Source organism: Lentinula edodes (assembly GCF_021015755.1).
Source record: "Lentinula edodes strain Le(Bin) 0899 ss11 chromosome Unknown C8R40scaffold_25, whole genome shotgun sequence".
NCBI lineage: Eukaryota > Fungi > Basidiomycota > Agaricomycetes > Agaricales > Omphalotaceae > Lentinula > Lentinula edodes.
In genome coordinates, this window is record NW_025764331.1 from 463,512 (window position 1) to 481,894 (window position 18,383).

The 18,383-nt window shown below is 48.9% G+C and overlaps 7 protein-coding genes across 7 annotated transcripts; 3 read left to right on the forward strand and 4 right to left on the reverse strand.

Annotated features, from left to right (window-relative positions):
• Positions 1–296: 296 nt before the first annotated feature.
• Positions 297–1,677, reverse strand: C8R40DRAFT_1049808 (uncharacterized protein; the record flags this gene model as incomplete). The annotated part of the gene is made up of 5 exons (XM_046224590.1): positions 297–362; positions 415–876; positions 926–1,135; positions 1,184–1,488; positions 1,551–1,677. The coding sequence occupies 5 exons, from the start codon at positions 1,675–1,677 to the stop codon at positions 297–299; spliced, it is 1,170 nt and encodes a 389-aa protein (XP_046084727.1).
• Positions 1,678–2,281: 604 nt separating this feature from the next.
• On the forward strand, positions 2,282–3,442 carry C8R40DRAFT_1049749 (ribosome biogenesis protein BRX1; the record flags this gene model as incomplete). The annotated part of the gene is made up of 5 exons (XM_046224586.1): positions 2,282–2,546; positions 2,599–2,888; positions 2,941–3,042; positions 3,093–3,228; positions 3,288–3,442. The coding sequence occupies 5 exons, from the start codon at positions 2,282–2,284 to the stop codon at positions 3,440–3,442; spliced, it is 948 nt and encodes a 315-aa protein (XP_046084728.1).
• Positions 3,443–3,828: 386 nt separating this feature from the next.
• On the forward strand, positions 3,829–5,976 carry C8R40DRAFT_1253699 (uncharacterized protein; the record flags this gene model as incomplete). The annotated part of the gene is made up of 5 exons (XM_046233738.1): positions 3,829–4,102; positions 4,170–4,408; positions 4,475–5,027; positions 5,091–5,584; positions 5,696–5,976. Exons 1-5 carry the CDS (start codon positions 4,035–4,037, stop codon positions 5,974–5,976), a joined length of 1,635 nt encoding a protein of 544 aa, XP_046084729.1. The 5' UTR covers positions 3,829–4,034.
• Positions 5,977–6,528: 552 nt separating this feature from the next.
• On the forward strand, positions 6,529–7,680 carry C8R40DRAFT_1112925 (uncharacterized protein). The gene is made up of 6 exons (XM_046228431.1): positions 6,529–6,691; positions 6,747–6,815; positions 6,877–6,942; positions 6,999–7,011; positions 7,080–7,190; positions 7,247–7,680. The coding sequence occupies exons 1-6, from the start codon at positions 6,620–6,622 to the stop codon at positions 7,252–7,254; spliced, it is 339 nt and encodes a 112-aa protein (XP_046084730.1). The 5' UTR covers positions 6,529–6,619; the 3' UTR covers positions 7,255–7,680.
• Positions 7,681–10,377: 2,697 nt separating this feature from the next.
• C8R40DRAFT_991498 (uncharacterized protein) lies at positions 10,378–10,647 on the reverse strand (the record flags this gene model as incomplete). Its single annotated transcript, XM_046236728.1, has 1 exon — positions 10,378–10,647. A coding segment is annotated over one exon (270 nt), but the record flags the coding sequence as incomplete, so codon positions are not given.
• Positions 10,648–16,817: 6,170 nt separating this feature from the next.
• C8R40DRAFT_1172432 (uncharacterized protein) lies at positions 16,818–17,261 on the reverse strand (the record flags this gene model as incomplete). The annotated part of the gene is made up of 1 exon (XM_046231852.1): positions 16,818–17,261. The coding sequence occupies one exon, from the start codon at positions 17,259–17,261 to the stop codon at positions 16,818–16,820; it is 444 nt and encodes a 147-aa protein (XP_046084732.1).
• A 236-nt stretch (positions 17,262–17,497) lies between these two features.
• Positions 17,498–17,758, reverse strand: C8R40DRAFT_1000509 (uncharacterized protein; the record flags this gene model as incomplete). The annotated part of the gene is made up of 1 exon (XM_046222746.1): positions 17,498–17,758. A coding segment is annotated over one exon (261 nt), but the record flags the coding sequence as incomplete, so codon positions are not given.
• Positions 17,759–18,383: the final 625 nt, after the last annotated feature.

Sequence of the window (18,383 nt, forward strand, 5' to 3'; positions counted from 1 at the left end):
GAATTTTAGCGCTAACTAGATTTCGAATAGCAGCAGGCCACTAGTCGTACAATCTGAAAAGAAAGACAACAGGACGAAAATTTTCGGAAGAACAAGAACAAGAGCCGACATATAAACAGAGCACCCGTCTTCGGCAGAGGACAGTAGTACGATATTGAGGGAAATATATGTGAGAAAGGAAGAACAGGGTGCGATGAAGGACAAACAGTTGTAGAGAGACAACGAAGACAGACTGCCATATTGGACATTTGACACCAAAAAAAGGAAGAGTCGACAGAGAAGCAGATAAATGATCATCAAGCTGATGATGATGAGGAAGAAGTCTGTGCGCGGAGTTGCTTTTGCTTTTCTTGCTCGAGACGCTGGATCGATCATGTCAGAAGACATCTTCATCGAGCCAAAGAAAATACGAACATGATACAGTAGCTGAACAGCCATCTGGATGTTGGCCGGTTGCCCGGTGATCACGACCAATCTTTCTCCTTCCCCGCCAGTTGGTGCTGGCGCTCCGGCCACGCTAACGCCTACAGCACCAGGCTCCATAATTTTGATCTGACTGGCACTCATATGTCGTATCTCATTGATTTTGCTTCCTCCTTTGCCAATGATACATCCCACTAAATCGTTTGGAATGTAGATCTGCTGTGTTTGAAGTTGCGGGGAGGGATTTCCGGCAGAGTAGCTCGAGAATCCAGGAACATAGGGCGTCGAACCAGTAGTGGCAGGGGGGCGTCGAGTACTACTGGTGTTACTAGAAGGTCGATAACTTGAACCAGAGGTAGGAGGCATGCGTTCTTGAGCCTCGATCAATATGTTGCCAATATAGTACGTGGCAATGTGAATTGCATCAGCGACACCCGCGACACTAAGGACTCGCTAAAAACCACTATCAATAAAGGACAAACGACCACTTAAAATGCCTGACCTCAGTAGAACCAGGTAACATGCCCTCACTGGCGTTGAGTCTTGCACCGCTGGCATCCTGAATTTCTTTGATCTTGGAGCCCTGCTTGCCGATAACGGAGCCCATGCGGGAGTTGGGAATCATAAATTTGATAGTGACCGCTCGGCTGCCAGGTACAGACGGTACATCAAATGGTTCGTCATTAATGCGGCGAACGATGAGACCAAAGGCCTGGAAAGGTGTTGATAATGATCAGACAGCGCACAAACTTTGACATACCTTTGAAACCGCATCCAAAGGCCCGCTCACATTGAGGATTCGTTCGGGATTCCCGGGTATACTTTCGGATACCATCACTCGAGCGCCGCTCTTTTCCCTGATCTCATTGACATGAGACCCACCCTTGCCAATGATAATGGATGCGTCTTGAGTGACTATCAAGCAGCGCATATGGATCATGGCGGAAGGCGGAGGTGCTGCGGTTCCACTCGAAGAAGCTGAAGGTTCTGCGGAAGTGGTGGCTGTAGACGACTTGGAAGCCTCTGCGTCAGGTTTTGAGACAGCAGCATGATTGTCGGAGGAGGCTGGAGACGAAAACAGTTAACGCATATGTAAAAACACTTGAAGGTTCAGGAAGCAAAATGACCTGGAGGGGTGGATGAAGATTCTTCTAATGGATTGGAAGAGCCAATATTAGCTCTCTTGTGCTGTTTTTGTTGGTCGCTATCGGAAGGAGAACGAGAGCGTTTACGGTTGGTATCAGCGTCTGGCATGGCCAATTTAGCTTTTCAGTTTTCAACTGGGATCGGAATTGGGATTGGGAGACTGGGACTGATGCATTTGGAGGACAGTGAGGGAGTGCGAGGTCGAAGAATGGAGCAAAGGCACTTGGACAGGCCACATACCTTGGAGAAGAAGATGGTGATGGTGAGTTGTCAAGGTTTCTGAATCCCGACGCCTGCTGAGCTAAACACCCTCGTGATGACTTTAGCGCCCACTTGATTCTCGGTGTTTCCCTGTGTTTCCGCTATCTCAGTCTGCAGAGAAACAGAACACAAGAGGTCAAGAGAAGTACACTATCATATATCAGGGGACCGGGAGAATGGGAGTTTGTTTGTTGCTGCTGCGCCTCCCTGGATAATTCATATTCGTATTGTACGCAGATCTTTTTTAAGAATCCATGCTGTAGTACATACTGCGCTAATATTTCTAGTATTGTTACTGACAAGAGAATCACCCGTAAAGCTAAACCTGCAATTGCCTGAAGAGGGTCTGAGCTGTGAGGGCGAACCTGTAAGTGAGCCTGTAACTCAGACTGTTCTGAGAGTCTAACGGCGTCTAAATGAGCGCCGAATTGAAAACTTCTTCGCGACCACCATGGCATCAATCTTAAAAGCTCAGAGGGCCAATGCAATCAAGGCAACGCACACCGGCGACCGTAAAGGAAAAAAGAAAGCAGACGATATGAAGGAATTGGATGATTCAGATTCTGGAGAGGAGATGCAGGAAATAGAAGCAGTACCTGCAACTAAGAGCAGAAAGAATAAACAGAGGGTTCTCTTGCTTTCATCGCGAGGAGTTACTCATCGTATGAGGCACTTGATGAACGATCTCGAAGTCCTTCTACCGCATGTGAAGAAGGGTGAGTAACAGATTTTCTCATCAGCAAACACTACTTGCTCAAGCGTCGATAGACTCAAAGCTCGACTCGAAATCACAACTACATCTACTTCCTGAACTTGCGGATCTCAACAACTGTAACAACACCCTTTACTTCGAAGCTCGAAGACACGAAGACCTGTATTTATGGGCTGCCAAAATGCCAAACGGACCCAGCATAAAAATGCACGTCCAGAACGTGCACACTATGGACGAACTAAAAATGACTGGGAATTGTCTCAAGGGAAGTAGAGGCTTACTGAGCTTTGATAAAAACTTCGACGAGACAGAATGGGGTAAATTGACCAAAGAGCTTTTCACGCATGTGAGTATCCGTCCCAGCTGTTCACTTACATATCCCTGAATCACGACATTAGATATTTGGTGTTCCACCAACTGCCCGCAAGGCTAAACCTTTTGTGGACCACATTCTCACATTCTCCATCGTAGACCAGAAGATATGGTTCCGTAATTTTCAGGTGGCTAATTTCTCCGAAGACCCTTTTTCAACACTGAAACTTCGCCAAAGATGATAGAGAAAGATCCACTAGCCCCGAATGGTCCTCCTCAGATGACGCTGGTAGAAATTGGCCCTCGTTTTGTCCTCACACCTATACGCATTTTCGAGGGCGCATTCGGCGGCGCGACAGTTTATTCTAATCCAGGTAAGGGGCACCTACCTTGGCAAACCGTTGTTTCATCTAGAATGCTGATCATCGTCTAGAATTCGTCACACCTGCTGCTGTGCGAACTGCGATCAGGAGAGAACAAGGCAAAAAGTACAATGTACGCAAAGATGCAGAGCAAGCATCGTCTATTCGCAAAGAAAAACGTAGAAGAGCAGAGAATGAGCTGGCTGTATCCAAGATGTTTGCTTGACAGATTATCCGGTACGAGTCTTATATACCGTGCCTCCCTTGCTGTATCCGCTTCAAATCAATCAACCTACAAATTTGAATGTTGAAATATGCTTTGAATTCCATGACACGCCTCGTTGGCAACATCTCAATGTTGTGCCAGATACACCGGGTATAGTAAGGTATGGATTTCATAGTAATTTGTCGAAACCGACTTTGGCACAGGCATGACATTGAAGTACGTGCTTTGTTCACATTGCCTGCTTTCTTCAATCTTCAGAGCTTTAGCAGTCTTTAGCGATCAAGAATGCTTTGTTTCTGCGTCAAGGAATGCTTTGTTCACGGCGCACGCGTCACGCTTAATGTATTGTTCCTGGTCCAAAACGTTTCTTGGACCTACATACACATGACGGAATCACAATCAAAAAGTTCTTTTGTTCCAGTTCCTTTTGTCTTCTCTGTCTTTCTTTTACACGTCAAAGCGTCTTGTGAATGCACCATATAACCCATCACGATCGCCACGACTTTTACACGCTGCGCTCCGTAACGCCCTTCTCTGTTTTATAGACTCGTCTCTCAACTCTTACTATCGTTATCCACAATTCAAATCCCCAATGTCTGTTTCGATCAAAATCGTGCCCATGCAGAACTCTCTGCACATGTTTGGAGACCCGGATCGTTCGTGAGTGGCAGCTATTGCTCCAACCCTTCGAGGAAAATACACATACTTATCAATCCCATCCCTATAGGTCGGCGTACTCACTTTCTGGACACGTTCAGATTACATTATCACCTCATTTCCTGAGCAGAAAGCCCGCAAAAGTCCTTCTCCAGTCGTTGGAACTATTGTTGGAGGGTCAAAGTGAAGTTTCCGCACCGGCGATTGGATATTCTGCCGTTCGTTTGTGCGCGATAACGAGGGAATTGGTACCCCATGATCATCCTGTGCTGCTGAGCAATGACGGAGACGAAATACCTGGACAATCTTGTGCGTTATATATTTCCGAGATCATGCATATGTATATATTTAACTCGCTCTTCTTTTCTCGTTCAGGCCGATGGAACGCTACCTTCAACATAAATGTTCCAGGCTGGTTGCCGGCTTCTTCTTCATTCGGGATGGATGGTTCGGGTGTTTCTTATCAACTATTTGCGACCGCAAAATATGTCGACGTCGGGAATCATAAACGTGATACATCACCTCATCACCGCACCTCCTCCTCCTCCTCCTCCTCCTCGTGGTCTCTTAGCGGTATATATTCTGCTATATGCTCCGGCCAGCGTACCGCCACTGCCGAGCACAATGTCTCTATGAAACGGTTCTTCGGGTTGCCCAGTGAAGATACGCCGGGACCTGTGTCTCCGATAACCTATCTGCTGAACAGTAATAAAATTACCACCTCTCGTAACACCGATAAGCTGCAGATTCCTCCGGAGATTCTTTCCAAGATACGCATTCTGGCATCGGTACCGGAGTATGTGAACGTGGAGGATAACCGGGCTACTCTCACCCTGCGACTTCGCACGAAGGATTTAAAGGCGGAAGAGTGTCAGCGACTGCAGCTGGTGGGATTCCGTGTGGACATTATACAGAAAGATAAATGCAGGTCAGTGCTTGGTGCAGATCGAGTGATGTGTGTATTTCTTAGAGCTCATTATTTATTACGTAGGTCGCAGCCTTCCAAAGAATACAAGTCCCGCTACCCGCTTCCCGCCGAGGAACTGCAACCACCGAATCTCCCTCTCCGCTGGACCCAAAGGTCACCATTGTCAATGGATTATTACTCACAAAGCGGGAAGCCTACCGGTTCATGTTCGCGTACATTTTCCCTCCTACCTCCCTCTGAAGATGGGCAATATCTCTTGCAAAATGAGAACTATATCTTCGCAAACGATGCTACGCATACAGATATCCCGACCTGGTATACTTTGCAGACGAACATTCCAGTGATGCATAACGTTCCCGGAAACGATGATGACGATTCCATCGAATGGGCTGGTAACCGGATTCTGCGACCGACTAATCTCGCTGGACCTCTTCTTACTGTCCGACACGAAATCATTGCTACATTGTTCATGTCTTACGACGTCCCTGACTCTACGCAGAGGGCCCACCAAAGCCTCACGTTCTCTGTACCTGTGAAGTTCGCTTCACCCGCTCCTCGTATTAACCATGGCAGGGGTAAATTCGAATTGTCCTTGTCGCTCGCCTCATCCTCGTCCACTCCATCACCATCCTCCTCTCGCCCAACAACCCCAGTCGATGCCGATCAAGTTTTAACGGCTCAATGCGACTCACAACCTGAAACTCATGACGCTCTTAATGACCATTCGGACTCGGATTCTTCACCCATACTCCCTCCCTACTCCCAGTTTTACTACTCAAACGGAGATCGCAAAATTGATCCTACACCACTCCCATTATACACTCCTCGCGAAGCTCCGAACAAGGCTATTGTCGAATCTGTGGGATTGTCTGAAGATGAACATAGACATTCGGTTGCGGTTGTTCAAGATATTCCGATTTTCAGTCAAAAAGCATGCACTATAGCATGATTAAATATGAATGTCAACCTTGTTAGTTTTTTTCTTCTTGTGATTCTATCGAGTCAAGTTGGTCGTTCTTCTTTCAACCGGAACCCATTTGTTACACGCTCTCCTTTAGCATCATGTTCTCATTCCATCTTCACGGAACTTCGTATTACTTTGCACACTCATTATCAACCCATTGCTCCCATTTCTCATATATTTTTATGCATTTCTGCGTTTTCACTGTATCACCGTTACCTGTGTTTTTTATGTAGCATTGATTGATCTCAAATGGAACCTGTTGATTATCCTAACTCGGTCTCTTTCACATCAGTTGCGGAAGTAGTGCTGCTAACATCAGGAAAGGTTTACACAGAATTATTTTCGATACAGCGGTAGGTGTCAAGTCTTTCTCACTATTGTGTTCGAGCTGCACGAGATCGATCTCCAGTCGGCGTTGGCTGCTTTGGCTGCTGATAATTCTAGAAACCGTTCGGGAATATCCGCTGTATATATAAGAGAAACCCCGCAGCCGTTTGCATTCCTTATCGCACGGCCAAGTCTTCACACATGTCTTCACAAATGTCTTTAGCTAACCCTCCGTACGTTCCACTTCTCTCATTCCTTCGATCTAGATGGATCATGGCAAATTGAAATCCTTTTCGCTCTCATGCCTCGCAGCCAGAATACGGCTTCCGGAAGGCTCATGATCGTTGCGAGTGTCCGTGCCAAACCAGGGAAAGTGAGCGCTCTAATCTTTTATTCCGTGCTGAACAACACGCTCATGTATCAATTAGGAAGAGCCTCTTGCTGAACTCCTCAAGCTTATCCAGAAACGCGCCAATAGTGACGAAGAGCCTGGAACTGTGAGTTCTCCGTTTTTAGAAGTAGGAAACGAATGACCATTCATTCAACATCTGGCCATAGTTCACTTATCGTGTAACTCGTCGCATAGACGCTGAGGGAAAATATTTACCTACATTCGTTGTTGTGGTATGTTGTTCGATTTTGTACGATACTACGAAACTAACTTTGAACTTTGTTCACAGGAGGAATATGATGGTATGCTTTTTGCCCCTCCTACGCTTATTCTCTATATATAGTCCATGGATTGACTAGTTGCCTTGTAGGTGCTGCTGGATTGAAAGACCATATGGCTGCCCCTCCGTTCCAGAATCTGATCAAAATTGCTAAGGAGCAGGATCTTATGGACGGTGAAGTGGTGGGTGATTTTTTGGATGGTGAGTACAATAACTATGTTCAAACTCACACATGTCTGATCTACATTTCCTTGTAGAAATTTGAGAACAGAATGAAATCGGATGTATTTGTATTCGTTCCCTGGTAAACAATGTGACCTTCTTACCCCCTGTGAAGTAGTTCGCAAGAGATATATGTATGTATGCTTTGCAATCCAAGTCATTTCATTGGCTTCGAAAACGGAAAGAGCGACTGGAGGCCAAGATGTCCAAGGCTTATAGCAGATTTTTACAAGGAATGAAGAAGAGGGATATGGGGATTGTGGCCGTCTGCCTTATTCAGAGACAACGGATTTTCGTGGATGTTTTGTGTCTTGTGAATCGTGATGCAACGTGTCAAGATGAGTAACGGGAAAACATCTGCAGCATGGGAGTGGTGTGGAGTGAGGGATGTGCCAGTGAGGATCTTTACAAATTTAGTCCAACAGTAAGGGGGGGTCTGAAATGTCTAATAGTAAAGGTGCCTATCGCCCCCTCGGTGTGTATCGACATAACCTAAGTGCATACGGCTTCATCGACAGGGAGACTAGTACTGAGGAAGGGAATGCAATCTATCGGATTCCACTGCGTCACACTGCCATTGTTTAGATACTGGTTTGGACGGTTCCTTGGAAGATTCCAGATTACGACGACTCGGAAGAGTGAATCGGTCCTATTCATATCTGTAAACATACACCAATCCTGTTCTATATTTCCTCCATTCTTGCTGCAGTCTACCATCCCAAGTTGGATGAGCATTCGCTGCAGTGAAGATGGGTGGGCTCGGCTGTTCCCTTGTGGGACCAGGTGGGAGGGACCCCGTTTATGAAGTCAGCCACACTCGCTCTCTTGGGCACACGGATTCTCATTTCGGGTGCCCGACAGTGCGTTTGGGCCCTCCTCGTCTTACTATCAAGCTGCCAGGAACCTTACCGACTGGCCGCAGTGCCTCTAGCCGCCGACTGCCCACCCTTGCCTTGCCTGGTCTCGCGGGGGCAGTCAATCCTCTACGTTGTCTGCTCTCTCCTGTAGCGACTAGCACTCCACGGCTTTCCCATGCGGGTAATGCCTCAATGCACATACAAGGTGCGTGCTCTCGCTTGAGCACGTCTCACCCTTGCTGACCCTTGCATAGCTCTCCTGAATTCCGTACCCAGGTACCCCACTGCGGTTGCGTCGTCTCGCTCCGGGAATTCAGTTGGTATGCACACTGCTTACAACATATTGGGTTCACTAACCCCTACCACAGAACGCTCTGCAGGCAGTGCCTCCAGCCAGGGGCTAGCATCGAACCACCGGGGCAGGTCCCGGGCAGACATGTCAATCTCGCACTTGCTGTCTGGTGCTGTTGCCCGCTCAAGGAGAGCAAGCCGCTCTCCAGATGGTGCCCCACCTCTAAACCGTCAGCGCAACCACTCCCCTCCTCCTTCGCCACCGTCCTTCGCCACGCTGCTCCCCCCCTTTCAATTGCCTGGGCCAACCATTTATGACCATGAAGTTCTTCCACTCCTCTCAAACCACCGACGCTCCTCCCGGTCTGAGTCTGGCCAACGACCCCGAATCCCATTGTCCACGCCCCACCATCAGCTCACCCCATATGGACTTCATAGGCCTCATTCACCAGGCCAGCACGTTCAGCGAGGTCATTCTCCAACTCCTCGCCGGGAGCGTTCTCGATCACCCATGGCACGTCGCTCTCGAAGGCACCATCGCTCGCAGTCCCCTTCGCCACGTCGCTATCGCTCTCGTTCTCGCTCTCCAGCTGAGCGTCGCATTAGCACCTCCACTGTAGCATTGCCTGACCCCAGCGAACAGGACCACACCATGGCTGTATCCCAAACTGTGAGGATTCTTCCTGAGGTTATCACTGCCTTACGGAAGGGTTGGCCGGAGCATATCTCTATAGCCTACTTCAACCCCAAGATGGTCTGCAGCAACCCAGCGAATCGTCGCCGAGCTGACAACACTGTCTCCCTTTCGGGCACAGACCTGCGGATCAAATCCAAGGATCTATCCCACTTTGACCTCGCACGGGTTTCCACAGATGACTTCGGCGAAATTGCAAAGACCATGCCTAAGGCATTAGAGGCCTTTCTCATCACGGAAAAATCACACGGCCGTACGGGGTCGGAGCACGCGCTGGCCATTGCAGATTTTGTACGAAGGACTTTCCAGATGGTAACAAATCGAGACGATTACCTCGAATGTTTCTCAGCCTATCTCATCTATACGGAGCAGGTTCTTTTTGACTGGAAGAACAACCCGAAACAACGCGGAGTCCCCTTTGTTTTCAATGAACCCCGGTGGTCCCGCATTGAACATGGAGTTCGTAGCAGGAGCGACTGGCTACTTGCTTACTACACCTTCCAGTCCACCGAGCACAATACGGCCAAGGCGAAGACCACCTCCTCCTTTCGCGAAACCTCTTCCAATTCCTCTGCCTCCTACCAGGACAACCATGAGGATGGAATATTTATTCCAAGCTGAGAAGAGCATAGGAATATTTATTCCACACAACCTGGGGGTGCGGAGGCCGGAGATCAGACTACCCATACGAAGGAAGCCTGAGGCGCATCGAGATGAAGACCGACAAACCCGTAGGTGTGAAACACCAAGACCAGGGTGAATGAGAGCTCCTTGAAAAACTCAGCAGTGATATCGATGTATGAAAATATGTATAAGCCAGTTGACCAACTAATGTTAGTGAGAGTACCGAAAGAATGTGATTCTAGTGGAGAAATAAGAATGTATGCTATTTCCTGTAGGTACTGCGACGATGACAGCATGTAACATTCTCGGTAGAGACTCTAGAGAAGTGGGATTGTTGGGAATGATGTCTGTGTAGATGTAGAGAAGCAAGAGATTCGAGATTCCTCCAGTATTTGAGAAAGGCCGAGGATTTCCACCTCCCAAAGACTTGAACAACGTCTGGATTGACTCCTGCGAGTAGGTAGTAGGTAGTACCTCCGATTCGGAAGCAGTGGCCAGTGCGGCGACTGATGTTGTGACGACCCCAGATGGTATTGCAGCGACGTAAAAATAGAGTCTTTGTGAGAATTCGTTTGGTGCCTTTAGTGTCTGTGTAGGCGAAGAGCGGGTCTGAGGGTCTGAGCTCGTTTACGCGGATGTGATTATCGAGGGAGAGTATGGGATTTGTAGAGCCTTTTTGGACTGGAACCATGACCTTGTCACCTCTCATTTGGCTGGTTTTAGTTCTCGGAAGGAAGAGTCTCTTCGAACCAGCAGCGTTGGTTTTGCTGAGGTCGGAGATCTTGGGCATGAACTTGGTGTTGTATCGGGAGAATGATGAATTTGTTGGAAGAATCTCTCCAGCTCTAAGTTGACTGTATAACATGAGGTCGGCTGCGGCGGCGATACAACAGTCCAGTCCATTTGTGTCGGAGAGATCCAACTCTGCATGGAGTACCGAGAGATGTGATTTTTTGACTGGTTCTCGCTGTCATAAAGTACGCAGCCCCTATCATTTTCCTTTTCTCACCGTCTCGACGCCTTTACTTGTACGATACATCATCCCATCACTGTCAAACCCCCATCGATTACTGATCCATCGATTACTGATCCACCTGACCCATCTTCTCCTTCTATTGGCTTCCGCCACCTTCCTTGTTCCTAAACTGTACAGTATTACATCGTTGTTTCTCGCAGACCGGATTATGTATATATAGCCAACCCTCCACAGCCTGGTCCCTTATCTTGACCTCTCTGTCATTATCTGGGACCAGGTATGTGCTTACTTATTATTACCTATGACTACGATACTCAATATATCTCTGTCATTATCTGGGACCAGCCTGCCGCCGTTCTGCTTAGTCGCTCCACCTTGTTGCCTTGTCCAGTTGCTCCGCCTCACTGTTCTGCTCAGTCGCTCCGCTTTCCCGCTCCGTTAGTCACTCCGCCTCTGCCGCTTCGTGACATTAGGTCAAGATCCATTACTGCACTGACAGCCTACCGATAAGGTTGTCCTTGCAGGGTCTATAGACACCACGTCTTCCCCAGTTCCGCCCGACTCTGAAACACCTGTTGACAGTATAGACTGCTCCGCACTCCCGCACGCACTTGACCCCAGAGACCAAGCTCACGCCCATAACAACGACGATACTTGGCGCGATTGCCAGTCTCAACCTTGCCCCAACGCCCTTTCGAACTCAATCCGAGAGCCACTCACTGTGAGCAATATAACCTTCCTGCCGATTCCCCAGCCCCGATTGCCTACTCCCATCATGTCGACTCCTATCCTGCCTGCCCCAAACACCTCTGCGGAGGATCTCATGGCTCAGCTCATCAGACAAGTAGCTAACCTTGCTACAGCTATGGAGGAACGCTCATCCTCTAAGTCAAGCATGAACAAACCCGAGGTTTTCAAGGGTAAAGATGGCGCTGAAGCCCGTCGCTTCATGGCTCAGTTCCAGAATTGGGCGTCAGAACAACCGGATCTCGCCAAAAGCCAAGTAAAACTCATCAAGTCCGCCTTGGGCTTCTTCACAGAAAGTGCCGGAGATTGGGCAACTCCCCATCTGCTACATTTCAATGCGGAAAATCCCCCTTTCGGAGGAAATTGGGAGGCGTTTCTGAAGGAATTTAGCCAACGGTTTGAACCAATGGACCCAGGTATGGAAGCCCGTAGCGAGATCAAGAATCTCAGGCAAAGTAAAGGACAGACAGTTGCGGAATTCGCTCAGAAGTTCAAGGATATCGGAGATCGGACTGAAATGTCTGATATTGACTTGCGGGAACGTTTCTTCACTGCATTACTCCCAGAGATCCGACAACACCTCATCACCGTAAACATTGCCCAAGGAATTGCTCCGACTCTGAAGGAGGCAATCAAACGGGCCATATCGGTGGATGTCTACCTGCACGATCCCACCATGACTGGCCGGAACTCTGGATACCCTCCCACGCATACCGCTCATACTACCCCTGCTGACCCCCACGCTATGGACATTGATGCAACCCACACCAGTAATGGGAATACTAGGGAAGCATTCCTAGCTCGCATGCGAGGACGATGCTTCGGCTGCGGTGCCCAAGGTCATGTCAAGCAAAACTGCCCACACCGAGAAACCACCTGCCGCTACTGTGGACGTCGAGGACATCTGGAAGCAGTCTGCCAAGACAAATTCATGGGACTCGGACGAGACCGAGGCCGACGCCAGCAACCTCGACGCCAACAGATATCCGCTACGGGACCCGCGCCATTCTCCCTATTCCCAAACGAATCCGTCCAAATCGCGTCCTCGACCCCAACATCTGCTCCTGCACCCGTAGCTGCTACTGCGAGCCCCCCTAACCAGGACTTTTCCAATCAGATTGGTCAAATAAGGGAATTACTTGATCGTGCTAACGCTATGTCCTCCTCGTCCTCTGGCTTTCAACAGGGTTTTTAAAGAGGGTACCCGCTTCGGCTGCACCGAGAGTACCCCGTAATCAGTTTGTTATGTTCGCTACTTCCTCGTATGACTCGCACCCATCATGTACAATATCGTCGATCCGGGAATTAAACTCTACCTCCCCACATTTCCGAATTCATGCGAGACTAAGAGGAAGGAATCACAGTATAACAACTGCAGCCATGGTAGACTGTGGAGCTACCGCCCTGTTTTTAAACCAAGACTTTGTCACCCGGAACCATGTAAGATGTGCACCCCTCCATAAACCAATCGACGTTTTTAATATCGATGGAACACCTAACCGAGCTGGACGGATAACCCATTTTGCACGTCTAGCACTCACAGTGGATAATCAAGAGCGATGGATGGACTTTCTGATCACCAACCTAGGAGGTGAAGACATCATCCTTGGACTCCCCTGGCTACGGAAGGTAAATCCGGAGATTGATTGGGAGAAAGGACGACTTTCAGTAAAGCCTCCTCGAGTAACGATAGAAGAAGTCCCAGACGAGGAGATCTTGTACTCTCATCTAGCCGCCACTCACACAGAAACCCCGATCCTCGAACTCCCGGAACTGGAACCTCCCGCAGAAAACCCCCACATTGAGGTGCCACTAGAAGCGACCCTTGAACCGAGTGAATCAGCAGCGGTGGAAGAACCACCAATACACCGAATTCGAGCCAATCATAAAACTCGCCGGGCATGGGTAAAAGCAGGAATTCTAGAGGAACAGACGGAGGAAGTCTGGTGCGCCGCAGGATTCACTTACTCCCAGCAGCTAGCAGAGGAAGCCAACCGAGACAAACCCGTTAAAACCTTCGAAGAAATGGTCCCTGAGCAGTATCGTGATTTCAAGAAGGTTTTCTCAGAATCCGCCTCCGAACGATTACCTGCCCACCAACCTTGGGACCATGCGATTGATCTCGTACCTGGAGCACCGGCAACCATGCGTACCAAGATTTATCCCATGTCCCTAAACGAGCAGGAGGAGCTGGATCGTTTCCTAGAAGAAAACCTACGGAAAGGCTATATCGTCCCCTCAAAATCACCAATCTCATCACCGGTCTTCTTCGTAAAGAAGAAGGATGGGAAACTCCGTTTCGTACAAGACTACCGGAAACTGAACGAGTACACTGTGAAGAACCGATACCCTCTCCCATTAGTTGCTGACATCATTAGCCGACTTCAGGGAGCCAGATACTTCACGAAGTTTGATGTCCGCTGGGGTTACAATAACATACGGATTAAGAAGGGGCATGAATGGAAAGGCGCGTTCGCAACAACCCGAGGCTTGTTCGAGCCTAAGGTCATGTTCTTTGGTCTCACAAATTCCCCTGCCGCGTTCCAAGCACTTATGAATGCTATCTTTGCTGATCTCATTGCAGCCGGCAAGGTGGCAGTCTACCTAGATGACATCCTTATCTTCAGTAACAATCTCGAGGAACACCGACGAATGGTACGGGAAGTATTAACCCGGTTAGAAAAGCACGACCTCTACCTACGACCCGAAAAATGCGAATTTGAACAACAACAGATTGAATACCTCGGACTCATCATCTCAGAAGGGGAGGTGAGAATGGATCCGGTAAAAGTAGCGGCTGTTCGTGACTGGCCAGTCCCTACTAACCTTCGGGAACTACGAGGGTTCTTGGGATTTGCAAACTTCTACCGACGCTTTATCCGGAATTTTGCCAAAATAGCACGACCTCTGAACGACCTGACGAAGAAAGACACCAGCTTTACCTGGACCGACACTCGACAGAAAGCATTTGATACCCTTCGAGAAGCCTTCATCTCCGCACCGATCCTTGCTCTATGGACACCAGACAGGCCTACTCGAATCGAGGTAGACGCATCAGGCTTTGCCACGGGAGGCGCCCTTATGCAGAAGCAAGACGATGGCCAATGGCATCCGGTAGCCTTCAGATCGGCATCCATGCAGCCAGCGGAACGAAACTATGAAATCTACGATCGAGAGATGCTTGCCATCATTGAAGCACTGAAGGATTGGAGGAACTTTCTAGAAGGACTCCCTCAACCATTCGACATCATTACGGACCATTCGAACCTCGAATTCTGGCGCACTGCACAAGACCTCACCCGCCGACAAGCCCGATGGGCCCTCTATCTGTCACGGTTTGACTTTCATATGATCCACCGCCCTGGCAGAGTAAACACCCAAGCTGATGCTCTCTCCCGCATGGCAGTTCATCATGTATCGGACAGCGATGATAACCGACAACAGACAGTCCTTAAACCTGGCCACTTCGTAAAAATTGCAGCTTCGATCCTACAGAACCCCTTAGAGGATCGTATCCGGAAAGCCTCAGAACGGGAAGCACAGGTATTGGAGGGTCTCAAAACAGTCAAAGAGCACGGACTACAGCGCTTGGCCAATGGGATAGCTGAATGGGAAGAAGACAATGGGTTGGTCTACTACCGAGGTCGAGTATACGTACCAGCAAACGACGACCTACGCACTGAGGTACTCCGTCAATGCCACGACCATCCAACTGCAGGACACCCCGGACTACACGGGACGCTCGACTTGGTCAGTACCCATTTCTGGTGGCCTACGTTGCGCTCTTTTGTGGAAAAATACGTTGAGGGATGCGAGGTTTGTGCCCGTAAGAAGATCCAGCGACACCCACGGGCCGTAACTCAACCATTAGATGTACCATCCGGTCTATGGGAAGAGGTAGGGGTTGACCTGATAACACAGCTACCTAACTCCCAAGGCTACGATGCTGTCTTGGTTTGCACAGACCTGTATGGAAAACAAATTCACGCTATTCCTTGCACCAGCTCCATCACAGCCGAAGGCGTTGCCGATATTTACTACCGAGAGATCTTCCGTCTCCATGGTCTTCCTCTTCACTTTAAATCCGACCGCGGACCCCAGTTTGCAGCTAAACTCATGCGATCCCTTCTCGCTAGGCTAGGAATTAAATCAGATCTAACCTCCGGATACCGTCCTCAGTCTAATGGCCAAACCGAACGAGCAAATCAGGAAGTAGAGAAATACATCCGCCTCTATGTAGGACGACGACAAGACGACTGGGCAGAGCACCTTCCCATGGCGGAGTTTGTGATTAACTCACGGACTCATTCTGCACTAGGCATGTCCCCGTTCGAGCTAACCTACGGCTATCTTCCCCTGTTCAATATCCCAGTGGGCCAACGCAGCGGTATTCCAGCTGTGGATGACCGTATACGGATTCTCCGAGAAGCGCGACAAGATGCCGGAGCTGCCTTACACCTAGGAAAGAAACAACAGAAGGAGGGATACGAACGCGGGAAGCGGAAAGCTCATCAATTTAAAGTTGGAGACCTAGTCTGGCTCAGTGCAGAGGACATTAACCTTCAGCTTTCCAGTGAAAAGTTAGGAGATCGACAGCTTGGCCCTTATCGCATTCTGGAGAAAATTGGCCCTTTAGACTACCGCCTTGACCTTCCCCTATCCCTAGATCGCCTCCATCCCGTCTTCCATGTTGATAAACTATACCCCTGGAAAGGCAACTCCATTAATGGCGAAATACCAACACCACCAGAGCCGGTATACTTAGAGGATGAAGACGAACCGGAATACGAAGTAGAGGAGATCTTAGACAGCCGGGTTCGATGGAAGAAGTTGGAATATTTGGTTAAGTGGAAAGGTTACGACGCAGGGCACAACTCTTGGGAACCCGCAGCCAACCTCAGTCGAGCACCAAAAATTGTTCGGGCCTTTCATAAAAAACACCCAACAGCGGCAAAGCCTTGACCATCGAGGGCAATGGTCATAAGGAGGGGGGTAATGTCATAAAGTATGCAGCCCCTATCATTTTCCTTTTCTCACCGTCTCGACGCCTTTACTTGTACGATACATCATCCCATCACTGTCAAACCCCCATCGATTACTGATCCATCGATTACTGATCCACCTGACCCATCTTCTCCTTCTATTGGCTTCCGCCACCTTCCTTGTTCCTAAACTGTACAGTATTACATCGTTGTTTCTCGCAGACCGGATTATGTATATATAGCCAACCCTCCACAGCCTGGTCCCTTATCTTGACCTCTCTGTCATTATCTGGGACCAGGTATGTGCTTACTTATTATTACCTATGACTACGATACTCAATATATCTCTGTCATTATCTGGGACCAGCCTGCCGCCGTTCTGCTTAGTCGCTCCACCTTGTTGCCTTGTCCAGTTGCTCCGCCTCACCGTTCTGCTCAGTCGCTCCGCTTTCCCGCTCCGTTAGTCACTCCGCCTCTGCCGCTTCGTGACACTCGCTTTGGCCTGAAAGAAGAGGGCGGAGCGGAGCGTTCTACACCAGCGAGAACCTTCCGAAGACGATCTCCACCCTGCCAGGCGTATCCCTTCATGATAGTCCAACCTTTGATTGCAGAAAGCTTGGCTTTGACTGAGGCACCAGCTAGTTTCCCTCCAAATTCTGCAGCATATTCACAGAGTGTGACTTCGGAAGCAGGTAAAACGTCCTTGGCGTGTAGACGATGTTGGTGGGCCCAGTCCAAAAATTCAGCGATGTTGTTGTGTTTGCGACCTTGAGTCTTGGATGAGACAGAGGCTTCCATCAATTTCCTCGCTCTTGCACTGAGGCGCAACGGAGTCGGGTGAGAGGGGGTAGCGATGTGAGTGGTGTGTATTCTGACCATGGTAGTGTGAAATGAGGATGTATAGTGCACGTGATGCTTGTTTAGTTGAGTGTCAAATACAGTTGGCCTATGGTTATTAAACGAGTTAAGGGTATCTCAGTACAATGTGTATCAAGGTCGTTACTTGGAATAATATATATATGCTAAGTAGGAATCAAGCGTGGGTCATGGAACGATACTGAATTATGGACAAATAATTTCAAATGAGAAGGTATCGCAGGTGGATGTGGGTGAAGGAGTGCACGCGGGGGAAAGTGAGCTCGGGACGGGGCATCTGCGATGTTGTCATGAGTCAATACCCATTCGGGTTCTACCCAAATGTTGTGCTTCTGCATCAGCTCGACAATTTTCCGCAGAATTAAGTTTTGCTGAGGACCGCGTGAACAGCTGCGATGGAGAGCTCCGACCACTCCTTTGTTGTCTGAGTAGATTCGAATTCTGAGTCCAGAGCGACCGGTGGAAATGAGGGTGCGAATTGCCAATTCGATAGCTACCATCTCGGCCCAGCCGATGTGTCTGCCCTCTCTTAGTTCCCATGCTAGCCACTTGCCGTTGAGAATGAGACCTATCCCCCAGCATGTAGATGCATCAATGAAAATGACATCGTCTGAAAATTCCGGCGGACGTTCGATTTTTATGCCAACGAAGTCCTGCTGCAGAAGCTGATCCCACCATAATATGTCAGTGCGTAGATCGTTGGGGATTCGGTGTTTGATTAGAGTGGATGTGGAGTCTTTGAAGGAAGCGCGGAATCGGTAAAAGTGAATGAGCCGTGAACGTCCTTCGGGAGCAACCAGGCAGACATGATTAAGGGTGCCAATAATGGAATCGGCCTTATCTTTGACTAGTTTCTCCTCTGAAAGCCATGGGGCAAGCTTGGAACGGTACTTGGATTTCTTATCTGCCAGTAGCTCGACTGTTTTGAGGTCTAGTTTCCACAAGAAGCCAATGTAGGTGAAGAAGTGTGCAAATGGAACAAATTTCTTTGGAGCCCATGGCCAGCCGAGAATTTCGGCAGTGTCCCAGATGAGTGATTCGTCATAAGAGTATGTGAAAGAGCCAGTGGAGGTGCGGGTTTTTGGGTAGCGAAAGAATATGAAATCATCAACCCATTTAAGTAGT

Bases quoted from the DNA above. Each gene is read 5' to 3' on its own strand.
- C8R40DRAFT_1112925 (XM_046228431.1), top strand. From the start codon at position 6,620: ATGCCTCGCAGCCAGAATACGGCTTCCGGAAGGCTCATGATCGTTGCG. The intron at 6,692-6,746 runs GTGAGCGCTCTA...TGTATCAATTAG, and splicing joins TCCGTGCCAAACCAGGGAAA to GAAGAGCCTCTTGCTGAACT. The intron at 6,816-6,876 runs GTGAGTTCTCCG...ATCTGGCCATAG, and splicing joins GTGACGAAGAGCCTGGAACT to TTCACTTATCGTGTAACTCG.